The sequence below is a fragment of the Phocoena phocoena genome, chromosome 2 (genome assembly GCF_963924675.1).
Source record: "Phocoena phocoena chromosome 2, mPhoPho1.1, whole genome shotgun sequence".
In the NCBI taxonomy this organism is placed as follows: Eukaryota; Metazoa; Chordata; class Mammalia; order Artiodactyla; family Phocoenidae; genus Phocoena; species Phocoena phocoena.
In genome coordinates this window covers 103,093,101-103,116,950 of record NC_089220.1, presented here as the reverse complement: position 1 = coordinate 103,116,950, position 23,850 = coordinate 103,093,101, and the positions used below count along the sequence as shown (strand labels likewise).

Here is a 23,850-nt window from a genome sequence, read left to right as displayed (position 1 = left end):
GGGATTGACATAGACACACTACTAGATATAAAACAGATAACTAATAAGGACCTACTGTATAGCACAGGGAACGCTACTCGGTACTCTGTAATGACCTATATGGGAAAAGAATCTAAAAATGAGTGGATACATTTATATGTATAACTGATGCCCTTTGCTGTACAGCAGAAACTAACACAACTCCAGGAAGAATTTTTTAAATGAAAATAAAATAAATCCTGCTTTCATTGCCTTCTACCTGGGCAAATTACATAACCACTTTTTGCCTCAATTCCCCATCTATAAAACGGGGTAATGGTAATTCCCTGGAGGTCCAGTGTTCAGGACTCGGTGCTTTCACTGCCGGGACCCTGGGTTTGATCCCCGGTTGGGGAAGTAGGAACCCGCAAGCCACGTGGCCAAAAAAAATAAAAGAGGGAGAGGTAGTACCAGTACATACCTCACAGGCTTGTGATGAACAGTAAATAAGTTATTGATTGTAAAGTAATTAAAAACAGTGCTGGTATTTATGTCTGTGAGAAGGGGAATGTGGCCCATAGAAGCACTGTCATGTGAGGGACGATGGGAAACAGCCTTTCTGAGATACAGTCGCCGCATCCTTCACCCTAAATACCTCCCGTTCCTTCTATGCCCACTCTTCTCATCTTGCAGACAGCTATTGGCAGCCCTAGGCCCTAGTTCCTTGGGAGGCAGACTAAAGCCAGTTATCTCTGCTTGCAAAGTAACTGGAAGGTTCCAAGGGGCCCTCCCGCCTTAAGTCGACTTGGCTGCTTTATCCCATTTAAATCCACATTCTCTGTTGAAGGAAATAAACCAACACAGTGAAGCTTGCTGATAGCCACTCCATCTGTATTATGGCACACAATGATGGCTGGAAGTTAAAGGTTTGATATATAGGTCTATTTTTTTATTGCCAGTCCCTGCCCCTGAAGAAAGTATTAAAATTTCCAGATGAGTAATCAAACAATAAATAGATGAGACAGTTGCTGTGAATATCTGATTTTTTGCATAATAATGAGATATGGCTGGATAATGCACTCTGCCATCCCCAGTTTGTCTAAATTATCATTTTGATTGGTCAAATGCATAAGAAAGATACACCAATAAAGTCATGTCAAGTGCCCCATTGTAAATTGATGCAGGATGGAGGTTTCTGTAGGTTTGAGGTGAGGTGGGGGGCAGGGGGAACTGGTTCTTCTGTAAGTAACTTTGGGGAGATGTTTTCTTCAGCCAATTCATTGATCAAAGACATCTGAAATCCTCACTTCTCCAGGGTCACATGCATAAACATGAGGTAGTTTGTACCTTCTGAGGCCTCGTGTGTTGTTTTTGGAATTGAAAATAAGAATCAAATTTGGAAAAGAAGGGTTGTTCTAGGACATCTGAGATTTGTTTTGTGCAGAGCTTTTGCATCCCTGAGATATAACATCAGAATGTTGGTAGAACTTCTGAATCAGAAAGACCATTCATTAGGGAACGTGATGTCAGTAAATCCAAATAGCTCTTTTTTCACCTTAAAAAAAAAAAAGGAAGAATTCTATCAGTTCCAACTTGGGATGAAAACTAAAATTGCCTGAAGTATTTTGACTTGTCACTGCTTTTTCTTCTTGGTTATGTAACATTTGGTTTAATATGTGTGATAATTCATCCTGGATTTTATTTTTAAACTTCTCCTATTGGTGTGCCGAACTCTCGTGTTCATCCTTTGCACTGATGTAAGTGTTCCATGGCCCGGCCTGTAAGCTCCTTGAGGTGAGGATCTATATCTTGGCAGGATATATGCCCTGGGGGGCTTGCGAATAGTACATGCTCAAGCAGAACACCGGCCTAGCATTCAGGAAGTCTAGGATCGCTAAACATGTATCATGCTTTCAAAATTTTCAAAACAATAACCAAAAATACTCTAGGATGGTATTTATTATAAACAAATACAGCAGTCATTTATCAAGCACCAACCATGGGCCAAGCACCATACAGACGTTAGCTCATTTACTGTGTATGTCTCGGCCAAGAGGAAATTCTTACCGCTCTTTTTCAGGGAAAGAAACTGAGGCACCAGAATGCTTGGTAGTTGGGCCACGGTGACACAGTGAGTAAGTACATTTGCATCCATCTAACTCCAAGATTCCTTTCGCTAAGCCACACATTATTTGCCATTATCATTATTAAAATTATATTACTCCAATCTCTTTTGTCTCCTGGAATCGCCTAGTCAGCCACTCAACTGACACACACACCCTGACATTTGAGTGCTTTCCAGGTTGGCATGTAAGTCACCCCAGCCTTGAGAGCTGGGAACTGGCATCTTTAGAAATCCCACACCTCCCAGGGGCTGTTGACAGAGTTGAGCTAAAGAGCCTTCTTGGAATGACAGAGCTGAAGATTTCCTGGAAATCAGAGGCTGCATATTCTAGTAACAGGATACTTTAGTAAAAAGCAAAATGCATGGAGGTAACCTGGGATTTTTAAATATTTATTTATTATTTATTTATTTACTTATGGCTGTGTTGGGTCTTTGTTGCCGCACGCAGGCTTTCTCTAGTTGCGGCGAGCAGCGGCTACTCTGTTGTGGTACGTGGGCTTCTCATTGTGGTGGCTTCTCTTGTCGCGGAGCACGGGCTCTAGGCATGCGGGCTTCAGTAGTTGTGGCACGCGGGCTCTAGAGTACAGGCTCAGTAGTTGTGGCGCACAGGCTTAGTTGCTGCGCGGCATGTGGGATCTTCCCGGACCAGGGCACGAACCCGTGTCCCCTGCATTGGCAGGCGGACTCTCAACCACTGCGCCACCAGGGAAGCCCCTGAGATTCTTTTAAAGGTAATAATATACCTGTAAAGAAATCTCTAGATGCACTGGGGAAATAAAATTTGGGCTTGTCTCAAATCTGTAAAATATATAGTGTGATGAGTTGAGCATGGAAGGGAGATCATTGTGCTTCAAGGGAAGAATCTTTTGTTGGACTGATTTGCTGTGATTAATTTATTATTAATTAATGACACTTTGAGGATCATCTGAGGAAAATGATACAAGGTGTGACCTAGACCAGGGATAATGTCCTTCCTGACTAGTATTAGTCTAGTCACTATTGGAGGTGACTAAATATATCTTGGATACCTGTTATTCTGACTGATACTGTTTATAGCTCATTGCTTTAAGCTCCATGTATTGTATCTATGTACTGCTCCCTGCCCGCATTTCACCTCCTGACCCAAGGAGATCCTTGAAGGTACACATTGACTGTCTTCCAGGGCTGAGCAGAATATCTCATCAGAGTAAGTATATGTCATTGTGGTATAATAAAAAATAAATATTTGGTTTTGGTCCCAGATTCCTGGAACAGAGTTCCTAAAACCCTTGGAATTTATTGTATTTTATATGCTAATGAGATGATTCCTGGAGGAAAGCCCTAGGTAGCTTCTGGGTAGGGGCTGTTCACCAGAGAAACCTACCAAGTGGTTACAGGGTTAGAACTTTCAGCCCCACCTCTGGAGAGGGGAGAGGGGCTGGAGATTGAATTCAGTCACCAACGGCCAATGATTTAATCAATCATGCCTATGTCATAACACCTCCGTTAAAAGCTCTAAATGATGGGGTCGGGGGAGCTTCCAGGTTGGGGAAAATATTGAGGTACTGAGAAGGTGGTGCACTCAGAGAGGGCATGCAAACTCTGTGACCTGCTCCCCACCTCCAAAAACATCGCCCTATGCATCTGTTGCATTTGGCTCTTCTGAGTTGTATCCTTTATCATAAACTGGTGAGTTGTTCTAGCAAATAATGGAACATGAAGGGCATTGCAGTGGGAACCCCTGAATTTGCAGTCAGCCAAGCTGCAGTGCAGGGAGTGTGGGGATTCCATTTGTAGCTGGTGTGTGAAGTGGAGGCAAGTCTTGTGGGACTGAACCCTTGATCTCTGGGGTCTGGGCTAACTCTGGACAGCTAGTGTCTGAATTAAATTGAATTGTAGGGTACACAGTTGGTGTTGGAGAATCGAGGATTTGGTTGTGGTTGTTTGGAAAAGACACAACATTTGATGTCAGAAAAAAATACATAATGTTTTATGAATGAATGAATGAATGGAGGAATGAAAGAATCTTTGTTACTTGGTATATTTTAGTCACAAGTAAATGAAAACCTGATTCAAACTGACTTCAGTACTAAAGGGAGCTTCCTGATTCGTGACACTTTAAAAGGTCCAGGGCAGGACAGCATCAGGCTGTGCCCTATGGAGTGACTCAATAATGTCCCAAAGACTGTTTCTTTCTGTCTGTCCACTCTTCCTTCTGCAGTGCCATGTTCAGGTGGCTTCCCTGGGGTTCCCAAGATGGAGCTTAGCAACTTCCAGCCACTTTTCATTAAATTCCAGGGGGAAAGAATGACTGTCTTTGTGGATCCATTCCATCAAAATTCTGAGGATCATTCTGATTGGACCAACTAAGGTCACATGTCTATCTCTGAACAATCACTGTGCCTGGGAATACCCTGATTGGCTTAGTGTAGGTTATTTAGTAGAAGAAGGACTTCTACTTAGGACTTCATGCATGCTCATACTGAAACTGGAGGTTTTGGAGTGGGGAGAGTAGATGCTGGGACGGCAACCAGCTAATCTCCATTCCATATGGAATGTGCTTTTGTGGTAGAACAGGTAACATCGTTCCTAAATGTATTCATTTGTTTGTTTACTACCTTATTAGAAAAGATTTCAATCACCTAATCCCTAGCAAATGTTATATCCAGGAGAAGTCAGGCCTTACCGCAAGCTCACTATGTAGTATATTACATTTGGATCCAACCAACTGTGTCTGGTAATACTTTGTAAACTACGCAGCCTGTAAAAACAGATGAGATGATCTTACGAGCAACCTGAGAAGTACAAGCACATATTGTGACAGACTTTTAATGTTTGACCCAATTTCTGTAACAAGCTTTGAATAAGTGTATCCATAGCCCCCAAATTCACAATCAAATGGATCATTACTTGATGAAGATCGAGACTTCATCTTGACCTTTTGCCAGATTTGTGGCTCATTTACCACCCAGTAAAGGTAGGTGTGATAGCAAAAACCTCACTGGCCGATTGGCACCCCAAGTTTTTAGCCCTCAAGTTGGCACACTTAAAGAGCCGAAGAATAAATATTTTAGGCTTTGCGAGCCATGTGGTCTCTGTTGCAACTTAATTCTCCTATAGTAAAGGCAAAAGCAGCCGTAGGCAATGTGTACATGAATGACTAAGGCTGTATTCCAATAAAGTTTTATTTATGGGAACTGAAATTTGACTTTTATATAATTTTCATGTGTCATGAAACATTAGTAATCTTTTCATTTTTTTCCATCTATTTAAAACATACAAACCATTTTTAGCTCATGGGCTGTACAAAACCAGGTGGCAGGCGGGATTTGGCTCACAGACTATAGTTTGCCAACCCCCATTTTAGCTCAAATGCGGCAAACCGTGAAATTTGTGAAGAGGAGATGAAAATGACATTCCCTGGTCCAGTAATTTGCACAATCACAAAAAGAACTTACCCTACTTTGTGTATAGGTTCTATAAGTTTAGTCATGTTTTGGGGTCTCTTTCATTAAACCAATGGATGGTTCAGAATTGTCAGAATTCACCTTTATCTTTAAATTCAAAAAGATTTAAGCTTTTTGAAGAAACATGGGAGTGATTTCAGGTTATGACTGGAATCAAGATTAGGCTGCATCTTCGTTGGAGCTGGCGCAAGCTTAGCAGATCCATAACCAAACTCAGCATTTTCCTCCCAAAGTTACTTGCTATCAACCATGCCTATTTTAGGCGATGGAACCCCATAACTAGTTAAGTTGGCTTGACTCTTTAGAGTTATTGTATAGTGATCATTTTATAGGAATGCAGTGTAGTGGACCTGCCTCCCTGGTCCCTGGAGATAGGACACAGCCCATATTTAACCAGAGTACTATGTCTCCTTAGCTACAGCGATTGGTTTAGGGATGGGCCGATGACCCAAAGAAATGATCACATTCCTTACTGGGACTTCTGTTAGAATTATCAGGTTGAATTGAGCTTCTTTTACTTGCAACCCAAGGAATCCTGACTAATTGAATTGCCATTTAATTTTCCTCTCTCATTCCCAGCATCTCCCTGCTCGCTATCTAGTCTGTCACCGTACCCTCTAATTTATCGGAAATGTCTTTCAAATCCATTCTTTTCTCTCTATTCTTAATTATTTCACCGTCACCTCCTTCTGTTTGTCACAGTAGCCTCAATGGTATCCTATTAATAAATACTTTTTGACAGACTAGCCATACGTTACAATGGCAGCAGGTAGATTGACAAGAGCACTGGATTTAGAGTCAGTTAGAACCTGGGTTTGAATCTTATTCAGTCGCTTACCAGAAAAAGGTATTAACTCCTTTAGATATTAGTTTCCCTGTTTTTATGATGAGGATTACCTCCTAGGGTTAATGTGAGAATTAAAGGAGAATAATACATGTGAATCAAACAGTACAGATACATAGTAGACATCCAAGAAATGAGGGTTCTTATAGGTGAAAGAAACTGTGCAAGACCCAGCCGGCATCCTTGGAGGGTGTTCAGGTGTTCTTTCCATGGTCCTTGCTCCCCTTCCATTTATCTTGCTCGTTACCTCTTACCTTCCTGCGGAGGTCGTTTCAGTGTGCAACCTCATTAGTCATAAATCTCCTAAGGGCTCTGCTAGCTGCACAGACTCTTCCCTCTGACCCCAGGAACCTTCCATTTTCTGTCTTCACCCTACCTGGCCTCCCTCTGGTCACTACCACGAGGCCTCTTTTTCTACCAAGGGACCTCTTCTACTGTCTGCCAGATATACCACCTGAAGTCCTTATGCTGGTAAGCTTGAGTTTGAGCTATGTGCCTTCACCCAGTCTCAAGCCCTCCATTCTCTCAAGGCTTTCTGTTCCTCTTGTTTCCACACCTCCTTCTCAGTACACTCACAGAACTTGTTCTCTTATCTAGGCTGCTCTCCATGTGTGTCTTCTCTACTAGCTGGCAAGTTCCTGGCGATCAGGGCTTGTTGGGCATATATGTGTAACCGTCTCCCTGTTGCCGAGCTCACACGCAATGGAGTGCCCGTGCCCAGGGTTCAGTAGGTATGCGCTGAGTGAAGGAACACAGTCTTTCATGGAGCTGATGGGTTAGGAGACCCAGGGTCATAAACACACTGTTACTCAGGATTCCATCTGGAAAACAGAAGTCACACTAGATATTTCAAAGAGAGGAAATTTAATACAGAGAATCAGTTACATGGGTGTTAGTAGGCTTGGAGCACAAAAAAAGGAACACTGGGCAAATGTCAAGGTAGTAACTGCAGGAAGCAGCTGCCACTCCTGGAAAAGGAAGAGGTGGGAGATGGCAGAGCCTAGGAGCGTGGAGGAGCCCTGGAGAGCTGAGGAGGAGGTGCTGCTGGCGCCTCTGATGCTCAGCAGAGGGACCCTGAGTTGCTGGCACTCCGATCTCTGCCGGCACATTGCAGGGGGCTCGGTGAGGCCTGGGAGGGCTTAAGGGAGGTGGAGGCTAGAGCCCAAGCCACTGTGGGAGGGAAGCCAACAGGAACAGCACAACCAGGAGGGAGGCTTCTTCTTCCCCTCTCTCTCCTTCCAGCATTCCTCTAGGACTTGCTGTTTGCAGAAACTCACTGGAAGTCAGCTGGCAAAGGAGTTTGGGAAATAAAATTTTCAGAGCAAAGAATAGAGAGCTGAATTTGGAGCTGAGAGAGGATTGGCAGATAACCAGCTCAGCATGTCTACTGTAACTCACGTGTTTTAGAGGAAGGCTCAGAGGGTTTCAGTGATTTGCTCAATGCCTCCTCTTTAAATCTTCGATTCCGTGATCTTCCTCTACCCCCTTAGGAATACTGCGTTGTTGTTTTTTTAGGAGGAGGTAGTACCCAACCTTGATAAATTGTAAGAATATCTTTCTACTTCTCTCCCTTTAGGCCCTTATATGCTGATTAATGGCATGTAACATGCCGTATAGGACACATATGATGCTTTGAACAATTAAAAAAAAAAAGCTGACTGCCTTGCCAAATGTATTGATTGCAGAACAAGGTATTTTTATGAGATTCAGCCAGGGTCATGTGAGTCAGCCTACCCAACAACATATGAATTTCTAGTTACCAAGTCACTGGAGACAAGGGTGCCTTAATACGGCTCTGAAAAATAAGTGCAACAAATTGCAGCAGAAACCATCACAGAACAGTTCTACTCCAAAGTAGTAGGGTTTGTTTTATTTTTGCTCTAAGAAAGTTGGTAAATGAAGGGAGAAAAAGAACATCTCCCAAATAGCTTATTTAGCATCTAAAAGCATCTTCTCCCAGTGTCCCTCCATGGCTTTGCCAAGGAGCATGGACATTCGCAGACACCAGTCCCAGAGGCAGTTGACTGGCTGAGCCCTGCACGGATGGCCATTTTGAAACTCAGATGGAAATAGAATAGAATAAGGGAAAAGGTGCAGAAAGGACCCTGACCTTTGCCACTGTATCTATACTTAAAGATGAGGTGGGCTGGAATGACTCCAAGACTAAGTGTGGTCATTGGAGGAGTAGCCCCAGGACCTCTTGTAGTTGGGGGAGGTGAGGGTTTGTGCAGTGGAGAGAGGCCAGAAACACAGGGTATGTAACATGATTTACCTTATTTCACAAGGTGAACCACCAAACCAGGGTGAGGTGACCAAGAAGCTTGAGTGAGCTTCACCAGCATTCTCAGCCCAATCACATCCAGCAAACACAACTCTGTTAGAACAAGGCTGAAAGACTCCTAACACAGCCAACGGGGAGCCCACTAGCCAAGTATGAAAACCAGCTGTTTCCTAGGAGTCACTTGTAACTGAAGCCGATGGTCAAAAGGGAGGCCGGAGTTGGATATAAACACAAAGACATACAACCTTCTTCTTTTGCGGTACGCGGGCCTCTCACTGTTGTGGCCTCTCCCGTTGAGGAGCACAGGCTCCGGACGTGCAGGCTCAGCGGCCATGGCTCACGGGCCCAGCCACTCCGCGGCATGTGGGATCTTCCCGAACCAGGGCACGAACCCTTGTCCCCCGCATCGGCAGGCGGACTCTCAACCACTGTGCCACCAGGGAAGCCCCATACAACCTTCTTAAAATGCATGTTTATAAGTAAATAAACGCCTGCCTCCTGGTAGTTAGATTGTAAAAGATTTGTGAGTACCCAAGCATATTTTTAGAAAGTATCACTAAACTTCAAATATTGACCCCTTCAGTATTTGGTTCCATCATCAACAAACAAAATTATATTTACTGAGAAAGTTAAATCAATCTTCTTCCTTCTTCCTTCCCTTCCCCTCTCCCTCCCTCCCTCCCTCCTTTCTTTCTTTTCTTTTTTTTCGTCTTTCTAAAATCACATTGAAATTACAAAAATGGTACTTCTCCCCCTCCCCTTCTGAGTTATGTTTTGATCTGATGAAGAATGCAAGGGAAGGAAAAGACACATAGGTTGGCAGTTTTCTTCTAACTACAAGAATACATTCCTGCTTAGATTTCATATCGGATCAGTTGCCCTTTTTCCCAAAAGATCTGACTTAATTGTGGAGGGATCCAGGCTGGTTGGATATACCTTGAGGTCCATCGTTTTTTTTTTACGGGGTGAGGGGACGCAGGTGGCAGTGTTCCATTGTGACTTTTTTGGTGTCTGATCGGACTGAGATCAAAAATCAAAAATTGTTGTGAGTTAGCGTAGAGGGTTGTTTTTGTTGTTTTTGTTTCTTTTGAAGGTGGTCTCTCCCTTTGCCCCACCCTCCACTCCACATAAGTTAAATAGAGGTTTGTTTAGGAAGAAAATGCAATTTCGTGAACCATAACTCACAGCAAAGCTGGGTGGGGTAAGAGAAGTAACAAAAGAATAATTACATTGGCAGCTGCAAAAATCATCTTGTGTCTGAGCTAGTCAGCTTCTCCCTCTGCAGACCTGAATGAGCTTGCTATAGCCCATGCATCTGGGAACTCATGTGATCTGCTGCCTTCAGTAACAAAAGTATCCTTATATTAAACCAGCTTTTATTGAGAGTCCATTGGGCATCGATTCTGTTTCCTCACTGAGTAACCTTGGACAAATTAGTTAAATGCCCCGTGCCGCCATATTCCCATCTGTAAAATGGACATAATAAAAACCTGTTACTCATAAGGCTGTTATCAGGATTAAGTTAAATGAGTTATCATTTGTGAAGAACTTAGAACAGTACCTGGCCCATGGTAAATCCTACATAGTCACTTATTAAATTATTTCAAGTGACAGGGAAGTAGCTTCTGCCATTGGTTGGTGGGGAAAAGAAGGCTAAAAGTGCCCCCTCCCCAAAACTGTCACATTGTTTCCTCTCAAGTCCTTCCAGCAACTGTAATAGCAGTTTGTCAACATCATATCTAAAAATCTGTGAAAAGGCCCACTGAGAGAAAATGCAAGCAAGAATCAATGGTTTCCTTTGCCACAGCACCCCCTTTCCACTGCCAGCCTACTTCAGAGGGGTGGGGACAGGAACAAGTCAAAACTGGGGGGGTTAAAAAATAGCAGGAAAAATAGATCTTCTCTCTACGAGTAGGCAATCTGTCCTGAAGAACTGAAGACTAAACTCCTCTTAGGACAATTTTTATTTTTTTATTTTTTACTTTTTAAAATTTTTATTGGAGTGTAGTTGATTTACAATGGTGTGTTAGTTTCTGGTATACAGCAAAGTGATTCAGTTATACATACGCATATGTCCACTCTTTTTTAGATTCTTTTCCCATATAGGTCATTACAGAGTATTGAGTAGAGTTCCCTGTGCTATGCAGTAGGTCCTTATGAGTTATCCATATTATATATAGTAGTTTGTATATGTCAATCCCAGTCTTCCAGTTTATCCCTACCCATACCCTTCGCCCTGGTAACCACAGGACTGTTTTCTATATATGTAAGTCTGTTTCTGTTTTGTAAATAAGTTCATTTGTACCATTTTTTTAGATTCCACATATAAGCGATATCATGATATTCGTCTTTCTTTGACTTCACTCAGTATGACAATCTCTATGTCCATCCATGTTGCTGGAAATGGCGTTATCTCATTCCTTTTTATGGTTGAGTATCTATGTACCATTGTATATATGTACCACAGCTTCTTTGTCCATTCCTCTGTTGATGGACATTTAGGTTGCTTCCATGTCCTGGCTATTGTAAATAGTGCTGCAGTGAACATTGGGGTGCATGTATCATTTCAAATTATGGTTTTCTCTGGATGTACGCCCAGGAGTGGGATTGCAGGGTCATATGGTAGGTCTGGATTTTATTTTTAACATCTTTATTGGAGTATAATTGCTTTACAATGGTGTGTTAGTTTCTGCTGTATAACAAAGTGAATCAGCTATATGTATACATATATCCCCATATCCCCACCCTCTTGAGCCTCCCTCCCACCCTCCCTATCCCACGCCTCTAGGTGGTCACAAAGCACGGAGCTGACTTCCCTGTGCTATGCGGCTGCTTCCCACTAGCTGTCTATTTTACATTTGGTAGTGTATATATATCCATGCCACTCTCTCACTTCGTCTCAGCTTACCCTTCCCCCTCCCCGTGTCCTCAAGTCCATTCTCTATGGCTGCGTCTTCACCTGCCCCTAGGTTCTTCAGAACCTTTTTATTTTTTTAGATTCCATATATATGTGTTAGCATATGGTATTTGTTTTTCAATTTCTGACTTACTTCACTCTGTATGACAGACTCTAGGTCCATCCACCTCACTACAAATAACTCAATTTCGTTGATTTTTATGGCTGAGTAATATTCCATTGTATGTATGTGCCACATCTTCTTTATCCATTCATCTGTTGATGGACACTTAGGTTGCTTCCATGTCCTAGCTATTGTAAACAGTGCTGCAGTGAACATTGTGGTACATGACTCTTTTTTTTTTTTTAATTTATTTATTTATTTTGGGCTGTGTTGGGTCTTCATTTCTGTGCGAGGGCTTTCTCTAGTTGTGGCCAGTGGGGGCCACTCTTCATCGCAGTGCACGGGCCTCTCACTATCGCGGCCTCTCTTGTTGTGGAGCACAGGCTTCAGACACGCAGGCTCAGTAGTTGTGGCTCACGGGCTTAGTTGCTCTGTGGCATGCGGGATCCTCCCAGACCAGGGCTCGAACCCGTGTCCCCTGCATTAGCAGGCAGACTCTCAACCACTGCGCCACCAGGGAAGCCCCCATGACTCTTTTTGAATTATGGTTTTCTCAGGGTATATGCCCAGTAGTGGGATTGCTGGGTCGTATGGTAGTTCTATTTGTAGTTTTTTAAGGAAGCTGCATACTGTTCTCCATAGTGGCTGTACCAATTCACATTCCCACCAGCAGTGCAAGAGTGTTCCCTTTTCTCCACACCCTCTCCAGCATTTATTGTTTCTAGATTTTTTGATGATGGCCATTCTGTCAGGACAATTTTTAATAGCGGTTTTTACTTTACTATTTATCCATCACCGACAGTAATGGTAACTTAAGTTTGCATGGCACTTCAGAGCTCTTTCATCTGCTTTGCTCCACTTGATCACTGAGACAAGCCTTTGAGGGCACCTTATTTCTCTTCTGACAGCTGGGTAACTAACAGAAAGCTCAGGAGACTTGCTCAGAACCATTTAGGTAAAAAGTGACAAAACTAGAACTCAAATTCAGGTCTTCTGACCAAAATATGTTTTTGATAGATCTTGTTTGTGCAGGTGATGCTTAGTGATATTTGTTGAACTGGATTAAATCAGACTGAGTTGAATTGGCCGGAACTGAATTAAAAGGAAGAGGTGTGTTCGGTGACCTATTTAAAGGACCGTGCGAGCAGAATCATCAGATTTTCATCCAGCTGCTTCTCTTCCTCTCAGCCTTCATCTGTTCCTCCTCTTATATCTCTCCTCTCGCTGTTAAGTGAGCCAAGCTGAAGGTAGGAGTGATTAGCTCAGGGGGTGTGGTTGGGATGGCTTGGGAACTACAGACAAGTAATTGTGAACAAATTCATTTGGTTCCATGATTTTTTTTCCCACCAAAAAACATTGATTCCAATTCAGGAGATGATCTCAACCTTAGCCACTGGTTATGGCAGTATCCCTGCTTGCTTTTCTTCCTGGGTCCACTCCAGGATGCCTGGATATTCTTCAACTGACAAGCACCCCATTGGCACCTGTGTCGTGTCTCACACAGTGTGAAGCCACTTGACGAAAAACAAATAAGAGCTCAAGAACCTAGAGTGGGGAAATCAGACATGAAAGTGTCATGTAAGAAAGGTTGAAACGAAATGCTGCAATAACAAGACAAAATCAGGATCTCAGATTCCTGGCCCATTTTGGCCATCCCCACCCCAGAAGCCCCTCCTGCCATCTCCCATCTTGAGAATTAGCATCTCACAGCAGCCGAAGAAATGAGGTAGTAACACCTGCTGTGTGCCTGGACCCTCTAGACTCCTGGCAGTCTGTCTGGAAGACCACTTGTTTTCCATGTCAGGAGAGTATCACAGAGTTAAGAAATGATTCAGACTCGAGGGTGGATCCCTTTCTCTTCAGACCTGGAACTGAGCAGTGACCATTCCCTCTAGTTACACAGACTACCCCCAGCCCCCTTCAGAAGGCTACAGCTTGTCACGCTTTGTAAACCACTTTACAATGAGGTGAGCGAACGTTATCAAGTAAGAAGCCTTCATTTTGACAACTTCAGTACTTTCTTGATTTCTGATTTTTTGTTGCATTGGTCTGGCATTGGTGGCAGGACTGAATTTTTGTTTTACTTTCAGAACTTGGCTTTGGTGTTGTTAAATTATTTGGAGGTAGATAAAGGAATATATCAGTGGGATTCAACAAATGAGTAAAAAAACTGACTTCCCTGGAATCTCTCAGGACTTTTCCAACTCTAACATTCAGTGTCTGTGATTCTAAGGCCGGCAATATTGCTCTGGGTCGAGGGTGAGAGCAATGGAAATGTAAGAACTGAGGCAGAATCCTAAATTAAATTACATTATTGAATTTGCAGGGAGCCATTAGGGAATTCCACATGTCAATGTTAATATATTTTACATCATTGGAAACAGTGTTTAGTTAGGTATAAAAGATGTTCACTGCAACGGTCTTTGTAAAATTCACAAAACAAACAAAGAAAAAAACAAAACCTAAAAATATTCAAAATGCCTCACCCCGGGGAATTCATTCAGTTGGCAGGCTATACAGCCATTAAAATTGATGGTTATTAATATTATGTATTCCCATGTTATGAAAACATGGGGAAATGTGAGAAATGCTTATGATATAATGCTGGGGAAAAGCCAAGATATACAAATATATGTATACTGATTATAATTATGAAAATATTAAAAAGAGAAATTGATTATTTTAATATATGCATAGGAAAACATAGAAAAAACATTTTATTACATAGTTGTAGTATTTTTACAGTGAGGACTAAATTTCTAAGTGAAACAGAATAGAATAAAACCAAATACATATTTAGAAATCAATATAAATCTCTCCATAGATGCCACCATTTCTCACTGCAGTGAAATTCCAAGTAATTATTTTATATGATTTATTCAGCATCTGTCATTTTAAGAATTGAATAATGTTTGGCTCCACAGCAAGGAATAATTAGCAATATAATTAATCAAATTGCTGTTTATATTTCTATGTCAAAGTTAATCATTTTCATTTTCTTGTTTTATGGGATGGGTTTGCCTCTTATTAAAGCCGATAGCATCCGCAAGTAAATTCAGATGCGTTTCATAGGTTTAAATTGTACAAACTTGGTATCACAGTTGAAATCTACAGTCAGTACTCTCACTTACTGACAGCTGGAACAAAGGCAAAGCGCTTTTACCTAAACTAAACAGGACTGTTTTCAGAACTCCCATTCGTTTAGCGAGTTATTCTTCTGTGTTGGGGACAGGAATCACTGCATATACACCACCTGGACTAATCTGACAGCCCTCAAATTTCATCCTTGCCTAGTCTTCCTTACTCTCCCCTGCCCAGTCCCTCCCCAGCAACACACACACAAGGATGAGAACAGTTAGCATCTTCCAGGCAGTCCCAGAAATATATGATTCAGCCTGACTCATCCATTGAACAAAGGAGGGTTGTATAGTCATTTGTCAGTTTCCCCCCCCCCCATATGAAATCCACATCAGGAATCTTGAGACAGATCCGTTATTTCAGGTTGTTGTTGTGGTTATTTTGTAGCTGACATAAATATCACTGCACCCAGGGTGATAGGGACCTTTTCAATAAGCATTTTATTGTTATACACAGACCTTCAGTCTGTCTATCAAACATATGTAAATAAATAATATATATGTTGACATTTCCAAGCGGGCAGACCCTTGCAGCTCTGTGTTTCGCTATGGCAGATCTAGTGGGGGAGTTGAGATGTTGTGTTTTCCTGTTGTGTGAAACAGTTCTTGGCTGTAATGTCTCTCCAAGGAGCTGCTCTAATTAATGTAAAACACTCTAGATACTACTTAATAAATACTAAGCTTCCTCTAAGTGGCACAAAATTAAGATCCTTTATTGAACAGTTTCTCTATATGCTGCTATGTGGTGGAATCGTTGGACCAATGCATTGTATTTCAGAAAGGAGGGGAGAGAAATCAATAGCAAAAGCAGAGTTTGGAAACACTTGTTTCTGCAAACCAACAATTCTTTCTGCACTGTGTACCTTAGTAAACCCCGTCAACAGGGAACACTCTGGGGAAGAAATTAACTGAGTAAATAAAAATATACAGGCTGCAAAGCATGAATCAGAATCACAATGTCTCCAAACAACAGATACTTAAAGAATGCTTTTTATCTGTGAGCTTAATCTGCTCTAATTAATGCTCTGAGTTTGTTCCTTCAAAAGCTTGCAGCTGATTTGACATCGGTTATTTGCAGACATAGGCAAAAGGAGGCTGCCTCCAAAGAACCCTTTGTCCGTATATTCTTGAAAATTTCTGGAAGGAAAATCTTCTAAGGAAGGTTTTATTTAGCCAATTACAATTTTCCATGGATATTTTCTAATTATTTTCTTATTTTACTGTACTGATGAGTTTATTGCTTGTTATTAATTCTGGTGAGTTTGATAGCTTACGGTTATAAAACAACCAACTATTTCTTCAATATCTTTTTTGTAGCTGTAGATCTGAGCTACCTCCTGTCCCCTGCAACAGACACCAATCCCACAAATTAAATGAAGAATAGTGTCAAATATAACCTTACAAATCTTGAAGCTGAAATGAAAAGCATTCGAAGTTTGAATGCATCTGGGAAAAGCACCAGGCACGTTTTAAAAAATACAAAATAAAACCCTCCATATACTTCCTCCTTCAGATCAGATCTCATTTAGACTACAAGTTTAAGGAAAACTGGTTCATTCCTCTGCAATCACACCTCAAAAGCGGAGAAGTCTGCTGCTTTATTTTTCCCTGTTCTGTTTCTAGAAGCAGCTCTAACAGCACTGTAAGCTTTCTAAGATGTTGACACATAAAAATCTATAAAGTTCATCAAAACAAAAATATTGGCCATTGAAGACACAGGACAGAAGTAGTGCCACAAGGTTATCTCAATTACCACAGACACATGTGGCTTTTTCCCCTGCCCCCCCTCCCCCCTGCCCCCAAAATGGGCAATGAAAATGTAAGAAGATTCTGACTTGGAAATTCTAACCAAAGAATGTCTCATCTCCTGATTTTTACTTAACAAATGTACCATAATGGTGCTCAGATAGGGTTGCTATCAGAAAGTGGCGTGTATGTGTGCACGTGTGCATGTTAGAGAGAGAAAGAGAAGAGTACTGAGCAGGTGAGGTTGAAAGGTTAGCTTTCAAGTCTGCTGTGACACCAATGACCAGATATTAGTTGAAGGAAGTAAACTGGACGACCCAGACGTGATTCTGATCTTTGGAAACAAGCCATTTATGTAATCCGTGCCAAGCAAGGAGGTAAGAGGCTAGGAGATGTGTGATATAATGATATTTATATTGATGTAGATAAAGATTTGTTTAAAGCAAAGTTATTATCTCAGAACTGAGTGTCAGTTGACCACCAAGAGCTCCTTGAGGATCCTGAGGCCCACATAGCCACCCCCACTCACTTTCTTCCCCTCCCCCATTCTTTCAGAAGCCAGAGGATGCCCGCTGCATCTTGCACTGTAGTGCAAACAGATCCCCGCAAAGAGAGAGGAAGATAAAATGAATTTAAATTCCAAAGGGGTTCCAGTGCCGGTTTCCTAGTCCCCGAGTCAGCAATGTGTTTGTGAAAATTCAGCCTTTTTGTCTCCCAGTAAAAAGGAGCTAAATCTACATCGGTGGCCCAGTCTCGGGTTGCTATTCTTTGCATTTTCTATTCGAGTGAATGAGAGTGAATGAAGTGGCCGGGACCCTTCATTTGATCTACTCAATTGCATAAAGTGACAGAATTCTAATATATTTGTTTAATGCTCTTCAATGGGCTTTCACTTTTTTGCTTGCAAATGAAGCATCCATGGGCAAAGTTTCATCCCCCTTTAACACCGGGACATATTTCATAACTCAGCCCCGTAGTTTGAAGTGATCTTGAGAGGAGTTTTAGACTCAAAAAGTGGGAAATAAAGAAACAGATGTGAAGTTATTGTAAATTCCTAGAGTGGGCTCTGGGGCTATTGTGACCCCACGGCGGGCGGTCCAGGGGCTGCGCCTTTCATGCTGTAATTGAAACATATTAATTAGATAATTTGTTGTTAGTTTAAACGAAACAAATGCATCCCCTTTGAGGCTGCACAGCCGGTGGGTTGGATTGTTTTTTGTTTTGTTTTTGTTTGGGTGTCTTTGTGCATATGTGGCTTTAGGAGAAAAAAAAATTAACTGCCATTTATATTAAGAATTGGAGAACAGATCCCGATCCTTGCCACTTCTTAAATGGATATCTTTTTACAGAGGGAGTTTCCACTTGCAAAAGTATAAACCATCCCTGAACACCACTGCCCCCCACCCCCAAACCTTTCATTAACTAACGTAAAACCTTCTGTTAGAAGTACTCCGTTGGATTCTTTCCCCCTCCACCTACCAGCTTCATCCCACTTGAGCACCTGGCCAGATTTATGCTTCCAAGACACTCAGTGTTTTCATCTATTTTAAAGGAGTTAAATTTGCTGCTGTAATAGTTAAGCCGCTCCAAGGATCATTTACTAGCACTGCTCTTGCTACTCTTCAGGCTTCTTAAGACCCCCCCCCCCCCCACCGCCCAACCCAGGCAATAGGAACAGTGGGAACTTCAGCAGCTTCTCTCTCAAGAAAGTGTACAAAACTCATCCATTGTGTAAGCATTTCCCCAAACCACAGAGAAAGCCACTTAAAAACATAGTTGAGCACAGAAGCATGTTAAAAACCAAAAGTAACAGAATAGCAGATTTGGAAATAGGTTTCCAAATCAAAAACCTAACTTAAAATAAATCAATACTGCCCAGATTTACAAAACAGAAAATAATATAACTAAACTCCCTTCTCAGGATGAGATCCAGAACAGACACCTCCCTGCACGGTGTTGTCTCTTCCAGTTTTATTTTAAAGCTGTGAGTATTGACTTTGGACTTGAGCCAGGTGAAAAGATTTAACATGACAAAGAGAGCCATTGAAGGTATCCTAGTTATAAACTTCCTTATTTGTGGGGTACTTCAGCTAAACTGGGTGCTAGTCTCAAAGCTGGGGATGGAGTGGGGTGGAGGCATGTGTGTTTGGGCTGCCTTTGGATTTCCGATCAAGGTTAAAATATCATCAATGGATTTTTTACTTTACTCATTCAACTTCATCTGAGAAAAGATGCCTGCAGTGGTGAAAGGAGGACTCACAATGCCCAAGTTATTTCATTCTTTGCAATACACCATGACGAACTTACCAGCTGAAAAGCACATTTTCAAATACTGAGTTGAAATCACTCCTTTACTAAAAATCGGAAATAGGACTTGCGTCTTATTTACCTGCATTTATTAAATGTGTGTACGTACACATCACTTGCCTCTGAATTCTACTGCTACTACTAGGAAGAGTATTTTACCTGACTATCTAAGCTGAAAATTTACAAAATGTTTGAGACCCGTGTTAGCCCTTTATGCTTCCTTCATTCCCAGTTCAAATTCAGTGTTAGTGAATTCCAGGAGATTAGAATATTCCAGAGATGGCTCTAATTTTATTTTGCAGGAAGTAATGAAGACGTATTTCACTTTTTAAAAATGTAGATGATTTCTGGTTGAGAACAAAGTTTTAAGAGTTTCCTGGCCCAGGGTGGGTAAGTTTTCCAGGCTTTCTTTAGCTGATCGTGTTGATATAATTGTGAATTGGGCTTGATGAATGAGGTTAGTTGTCCCCTGTCTGACGAGCTCTAGTGGCTTCATGCATTTTAATCAGTCCAATGATTCATTTATTTTCCACCTTTTTTTTTTTTTTTTTGGCTCTGTGTGGGGGATCCTTCCTTAAAAAAAAAAATGGTCACAACAGGATTAATTACCCTTTGCATTAATCCTAAACATTTTTTCCAGATAACCCTCTGAACATATAAAGGTCACAGGTGCTAAGGGTTCTCCTTGTGGAGTATAGTGATGATGATTTCTGTGTGGGTTTCTCTGTGTTGCACAAGGTCTCTTGTTTAATCATTTTACACAGTAAAGTGTTAATCACCGTTTAAGTTTTTCTTTGTCTTGTAACTTCATTAGTTGAATATACACCTCACTCTGGAAATACTGTGACCCTTTCAATAAAGTTTTAATTGGCCTTGAGCCATACATTCTTGGCAAACTTTAGTTCGCTGCAAAAATCTGAAGAAAAGCAAATACTCAGAGTCAAGCATTTAAAGTAACTTCCTTCGCTTCTTTAAAATAAACACACCAAACATTATTTTCCCAGATGAAGGAGTAAAGAGAAATCTGTTCAGTTAAAAGTGAACAAGTTTCTCTACAGGCTAGGTGACCTTTTAAGTAACTTCTGAAAAAGAAAATTTCAACGATTGCAATAATTTAAAGGAGCAAGGAAATCAAGGTCCACTGCAAATAAGATGCATCAGAATAGAAGTATTGGGTAAGCAAGTTTGCCTTTACGCTTTATATCTCCATATCGCCTCTACCTGGTTTCTGTAGAAGACTTACATCTATACAAGTGCTGTATATTTTGTAAAATGTATACTTAAAGATAGTCAAAATACATATAAAGTTACTCATTTTTCATTAACAGTTTTTCTTTTAGCACCACACCTGTGCACCTGATCTATACTAGAAAGAGTTTGTTCCATCTTTCTCTCTGGGCCAATATCCTCGAGAGTCCATCTGCGTAATTTCTTCCCAGTCTGCAAGTGCATAAGAGGAGGTTTGTTTTCAAAATAAGTTATGAAAAAGACAAACTACTCAGACAATGTATTGCAGAAAGCATGCTTAGAGAAGCAGTGCATTTATCTTTGGTAAAGTTACTGTTTGTAGCAACTCTTCAAAAACACACGAAACTAAATTTTGCATTTACATATTTTAATGAGAAAATATTATTTGGACTAGGTTCATAATTTAATGTAGACACCTTTTTAAAATTCTTTGTCTTAAAACAGGCATGCTGGGAACAAGAACATCAATATTTAAAATGCCATGCTAATTCTGTACAGGGAGGGAGAAAAATGAGAGGTAAAAATTGTACAGCTCTGATGACACTACAACTTTTTTTTAACTTAAGCAGGTCACACCAGAACAACAGTTCATTTTCCAGCAAATTACCTAAGACTCTAAAGGAATATAGCAAACAAAAGTGCATTTTACACAGTGTATAATCATTCCTATTCACAAGCATTTACATCTCTTTGCAGCCCTTTAGCTTCTCGGAAAAGTTCTTGTAGCAAACAGAAAGGCTTGTCCATGGGAGACCTATCCGGTGACACCTCCTTCATGTTACTAGTCAGCTTATCTAAGTTCTTCTAGGGTTGCCCTTGATGCTTTCTTAGTTTCGACTTATTTCATTTTCTTTCTTTCTTTTTTTCCTTCCAGCAATAAAATAAATAGCTAAAAAGGTCTCTAAGTAATCGGAAAGTTAACATCCCAATTAACTTTCCCACCCCCCCCCTTTCCCTCCCCTAAACCTGGCCAGAAATGCAGAGTAAACATTCACATTACAACAGGTACTTGTAAAGTGGGCTTTTGCCCGCTCGCCCGCCAAGCACTACAGATTCAGGTTCACTGTTTACGTTTTACCGGGCGCTTTGTAAACATACAAGGTTGACTTTTAGTTTTATTTTGCTTGTGTAGAGGACAAACGTCCCCTTCCCAGGTTGGTAGCCTCTCCCCTACACTCCCAGCGCCTGGAGCCTGTGTCAGGAAACAAAACCCCAAACCAGAAAACTCCGCAGAAGCCGGGGAGGCAGGGCCGCTACTCCGGGAGGCTGTGGTCCGCCCAGCCCCTGCCGGATGGGCGGAGGCGACTAGGGTAGGAAGCCAGTGGTCCCTTTTCGCGTCAGATTTCCAAGACGTAAACAGAGATCTGGCTCTCCGCTGTGCGTCTGCAGCCCTCAGGGAAGATCTGTTCCGGGAAACCTCCAAGGCGGTTTCCCTGAGCTTGGAACTAACGGCGCCGTGTCCGGAGCCTCGCGGATCGGGGCCGAGCTTAGACGCGCCCCTCTCTGAGACTGCGGGAGGCAGGGTTTCCCCTGCCTCTTCAGTGGGAGGGGGATTTCGGGGGCCCCGGGAATGGGACGACTTGGCTCAGGTGCCCGCTGCCTAACCCCTCTTGGGGGCGAGGACAACTCCCACGCGCCTCCAGGCCCATCTGCAAGTTTGTGTTGCGTCTCCTGGGTCCAAAACAGAGTTCTCATGGGGGAGAGAGGGTTGGCCGAAGGTGAACTGGACAAGTTAGGGTGGCGGTCCCAGATGGGGAGGGCAGGACTGGGAGCCGGGGAAGGCGAGTGAGCTGCGGGGGGTGGGGGGGACAAGACGGGGCGCCGGCCTCTGCGGGTCAGTGCACCGCCACTGAGTGCAGGGCGGAGGCCGGGCTGGTGAGCGTTTCGCTGGGAGTGGCGGGGCTGCTTTGGCTGGTGGCTGTTTGAGAGGACGTGGGGCTGAGCGAGGGCGGCGAGTTCGAGAGCAGTGTGGGGATGGGCGCAGGCAGTGCGGGCAGCGCGGGCACTGCGGCCGGCGTGGGCTTAATGGGCACGGGGATGGCGGGCAGCGTCTGGCCCGCTGCGTGGCACAGAGGCTTCAACGGCACGCCGTAGGCGCTGTAATCGCCACTAGCCATGGAGATGGGGGTGGCCGAATCGATCATGCCTGCCGAACCGTACACGTGTGGCCAGCCAGTACCCAGCGAGCTGCCCATGGTAGTCAACTGGTTGGGGAGCGGGTAGGCGGCGGGCACGGGCTGCATGGCGGAGAAGGCCAGTCCCCCAGGCATCTTGTACTCGCGCGCGATGATATTCTCGATGGCGAAGGGATGCTTGAAGCCCGAGGGCTGCGCCACGCCGCCCAGGTTGTAGGCGGCGGCGGGCATCTGCGGCAGGTGCGTGCCCGAGGCGGCCAGCGCGCTGAGGCGCAGCTTGGCCTGCTGCTGCAGGTACTGCGCCGCGTCAGCGGGCTTGCTGGGCGCCAGGTGGTCCGACTTGAGCACCTTGAAGCGCTTGCGGCGCCTCAGGAAGCTGCCGTTCTCGAACATGTCCCCGCAGCTGGGGTGCAGCGCCCAGAAGCTGCCCTTGCCGGGCTGGTCTGGCCGCCGCGGTATCTTGATGAAGCAGTCGTTGAAGGAAAGGTTGTGGCGCAGGCTGTTCTGCCAGCGCTGCGTGTTCTCCCGGTAGTAGGGAAAGCGGTCCATGATGAACTTGTAGATCTCGCTCAAGGGCAGCATCTTTTCGGGCGAGCTCTGGATGGCCATGGCGGTCAGCGAGATATACGAGTAGGGCGGCTTCTGGTCGCTGTACGTGTTGCGGCCGGGCCGAGGCATCTTCTTCTTTGCCCCTTTCTAGCTCTGGGTCCGCGCGGTCCTGCTCGGATCTGGGAAGGGGGGAAGATAATGGGGGGAAGGACGTGGATGCACAGACACCGCGAGGTCAGCCAGGCCGAGAACAGACTTCGGGGGTGGCGAGTAGGGGGCTTCGGCGCCGGATCAGCCAGTGCCTGAGCTCTTTAGCCAGCAACTTTGCATGTCGAGTTGGGGGCGGCCAGGGGGCGCGGGAGGGGAAGCCCGCGAGCGGCGCGATGGTAGCCTGGAAGGAAGCCCGGACCAGGAGCGGGAACTGGGGGTAGGGATGCAACGGAGAGCGGCTCACCTTAAAGTTGCCCCAAGTTGCGCGTCCGCATCCGGGATGGCGCTGCTGCTCGCCGAGTCCCTCCCGGCGCGCAGCCGGGGCGCAGTGTCCTGCCTCGGCTGGGCTCCACTCGTCCCTGAGCTCCGCAGCTCAGACCCGCAGCGCCCCGCGCCGCCCGGTCCGTGGCGCTTCTGGCCGTGAGCTCCGCGGGCGGCCGAGCTCGGCGGCGGAGTCCCGGCGCGGACAGTGGCAGCGGCGGCCTCGGGGTTCCGGAGGGCGCTGCTGTGGGCTCCGCGGCTCCACTGAGCTAGGTGGCTGCCTCCATGTCCTCCCTCGAACCATCTGATAGTTTTAAGCGGTGACAGGAGCAGAAAAGACCCCTGTAGCGGCGCTTCATTAATGTGCCACTTCTTAGCTATCATATGACAATCGCCTTGGGGGAGGAGGAAGAGGAGGGGGAGCGGGGGATGCAGAGGGAGGGGACTGAGCGAGAGGGGAGAGCCTGGCCAGCTCTGATTTCTTTCACACCTATTTACATGGACACCTTGGCCAATAGGAATCACTTCCAGCTCCAGACTGGGCGAGGGGGAAGAGCCTCGGCCACCGGCGGGAGCAGGACGC

The 23,850-nt window shown here is 44.0% G+C and overlaps 1 protein-coding gene across 1 annotated transcript; it reads right to left on the bottom strand.

Moving 5' to 3' along the window:
- Positions 1-21,947: 21,947 nt before the first annotated feature.
- Positions 21,948-22,925, bottom strand: FOXB1 (forkhead box B1). The gene has a single exon (XM_065872323.1). It carries the CDS (start codon positions 22,923-22,925, stop codon positions 21,948-21,950), a length of 978 nt encoding a protein of 325 aa, XP_065728395.1.
- Between the last annotated feature and the right edge of the window lie 925 nt (positions 22,926-23,850).

Excerpts from the sequence above, each read along its gene's own strand:
- FOXB1 (XM_065872323.1), bottom strand. The coding sequence starts at position 22,925 with ATGCCTCGGCCCGGCCGCAACACGTACAGCGACCAGAAGCCGCCCTAC.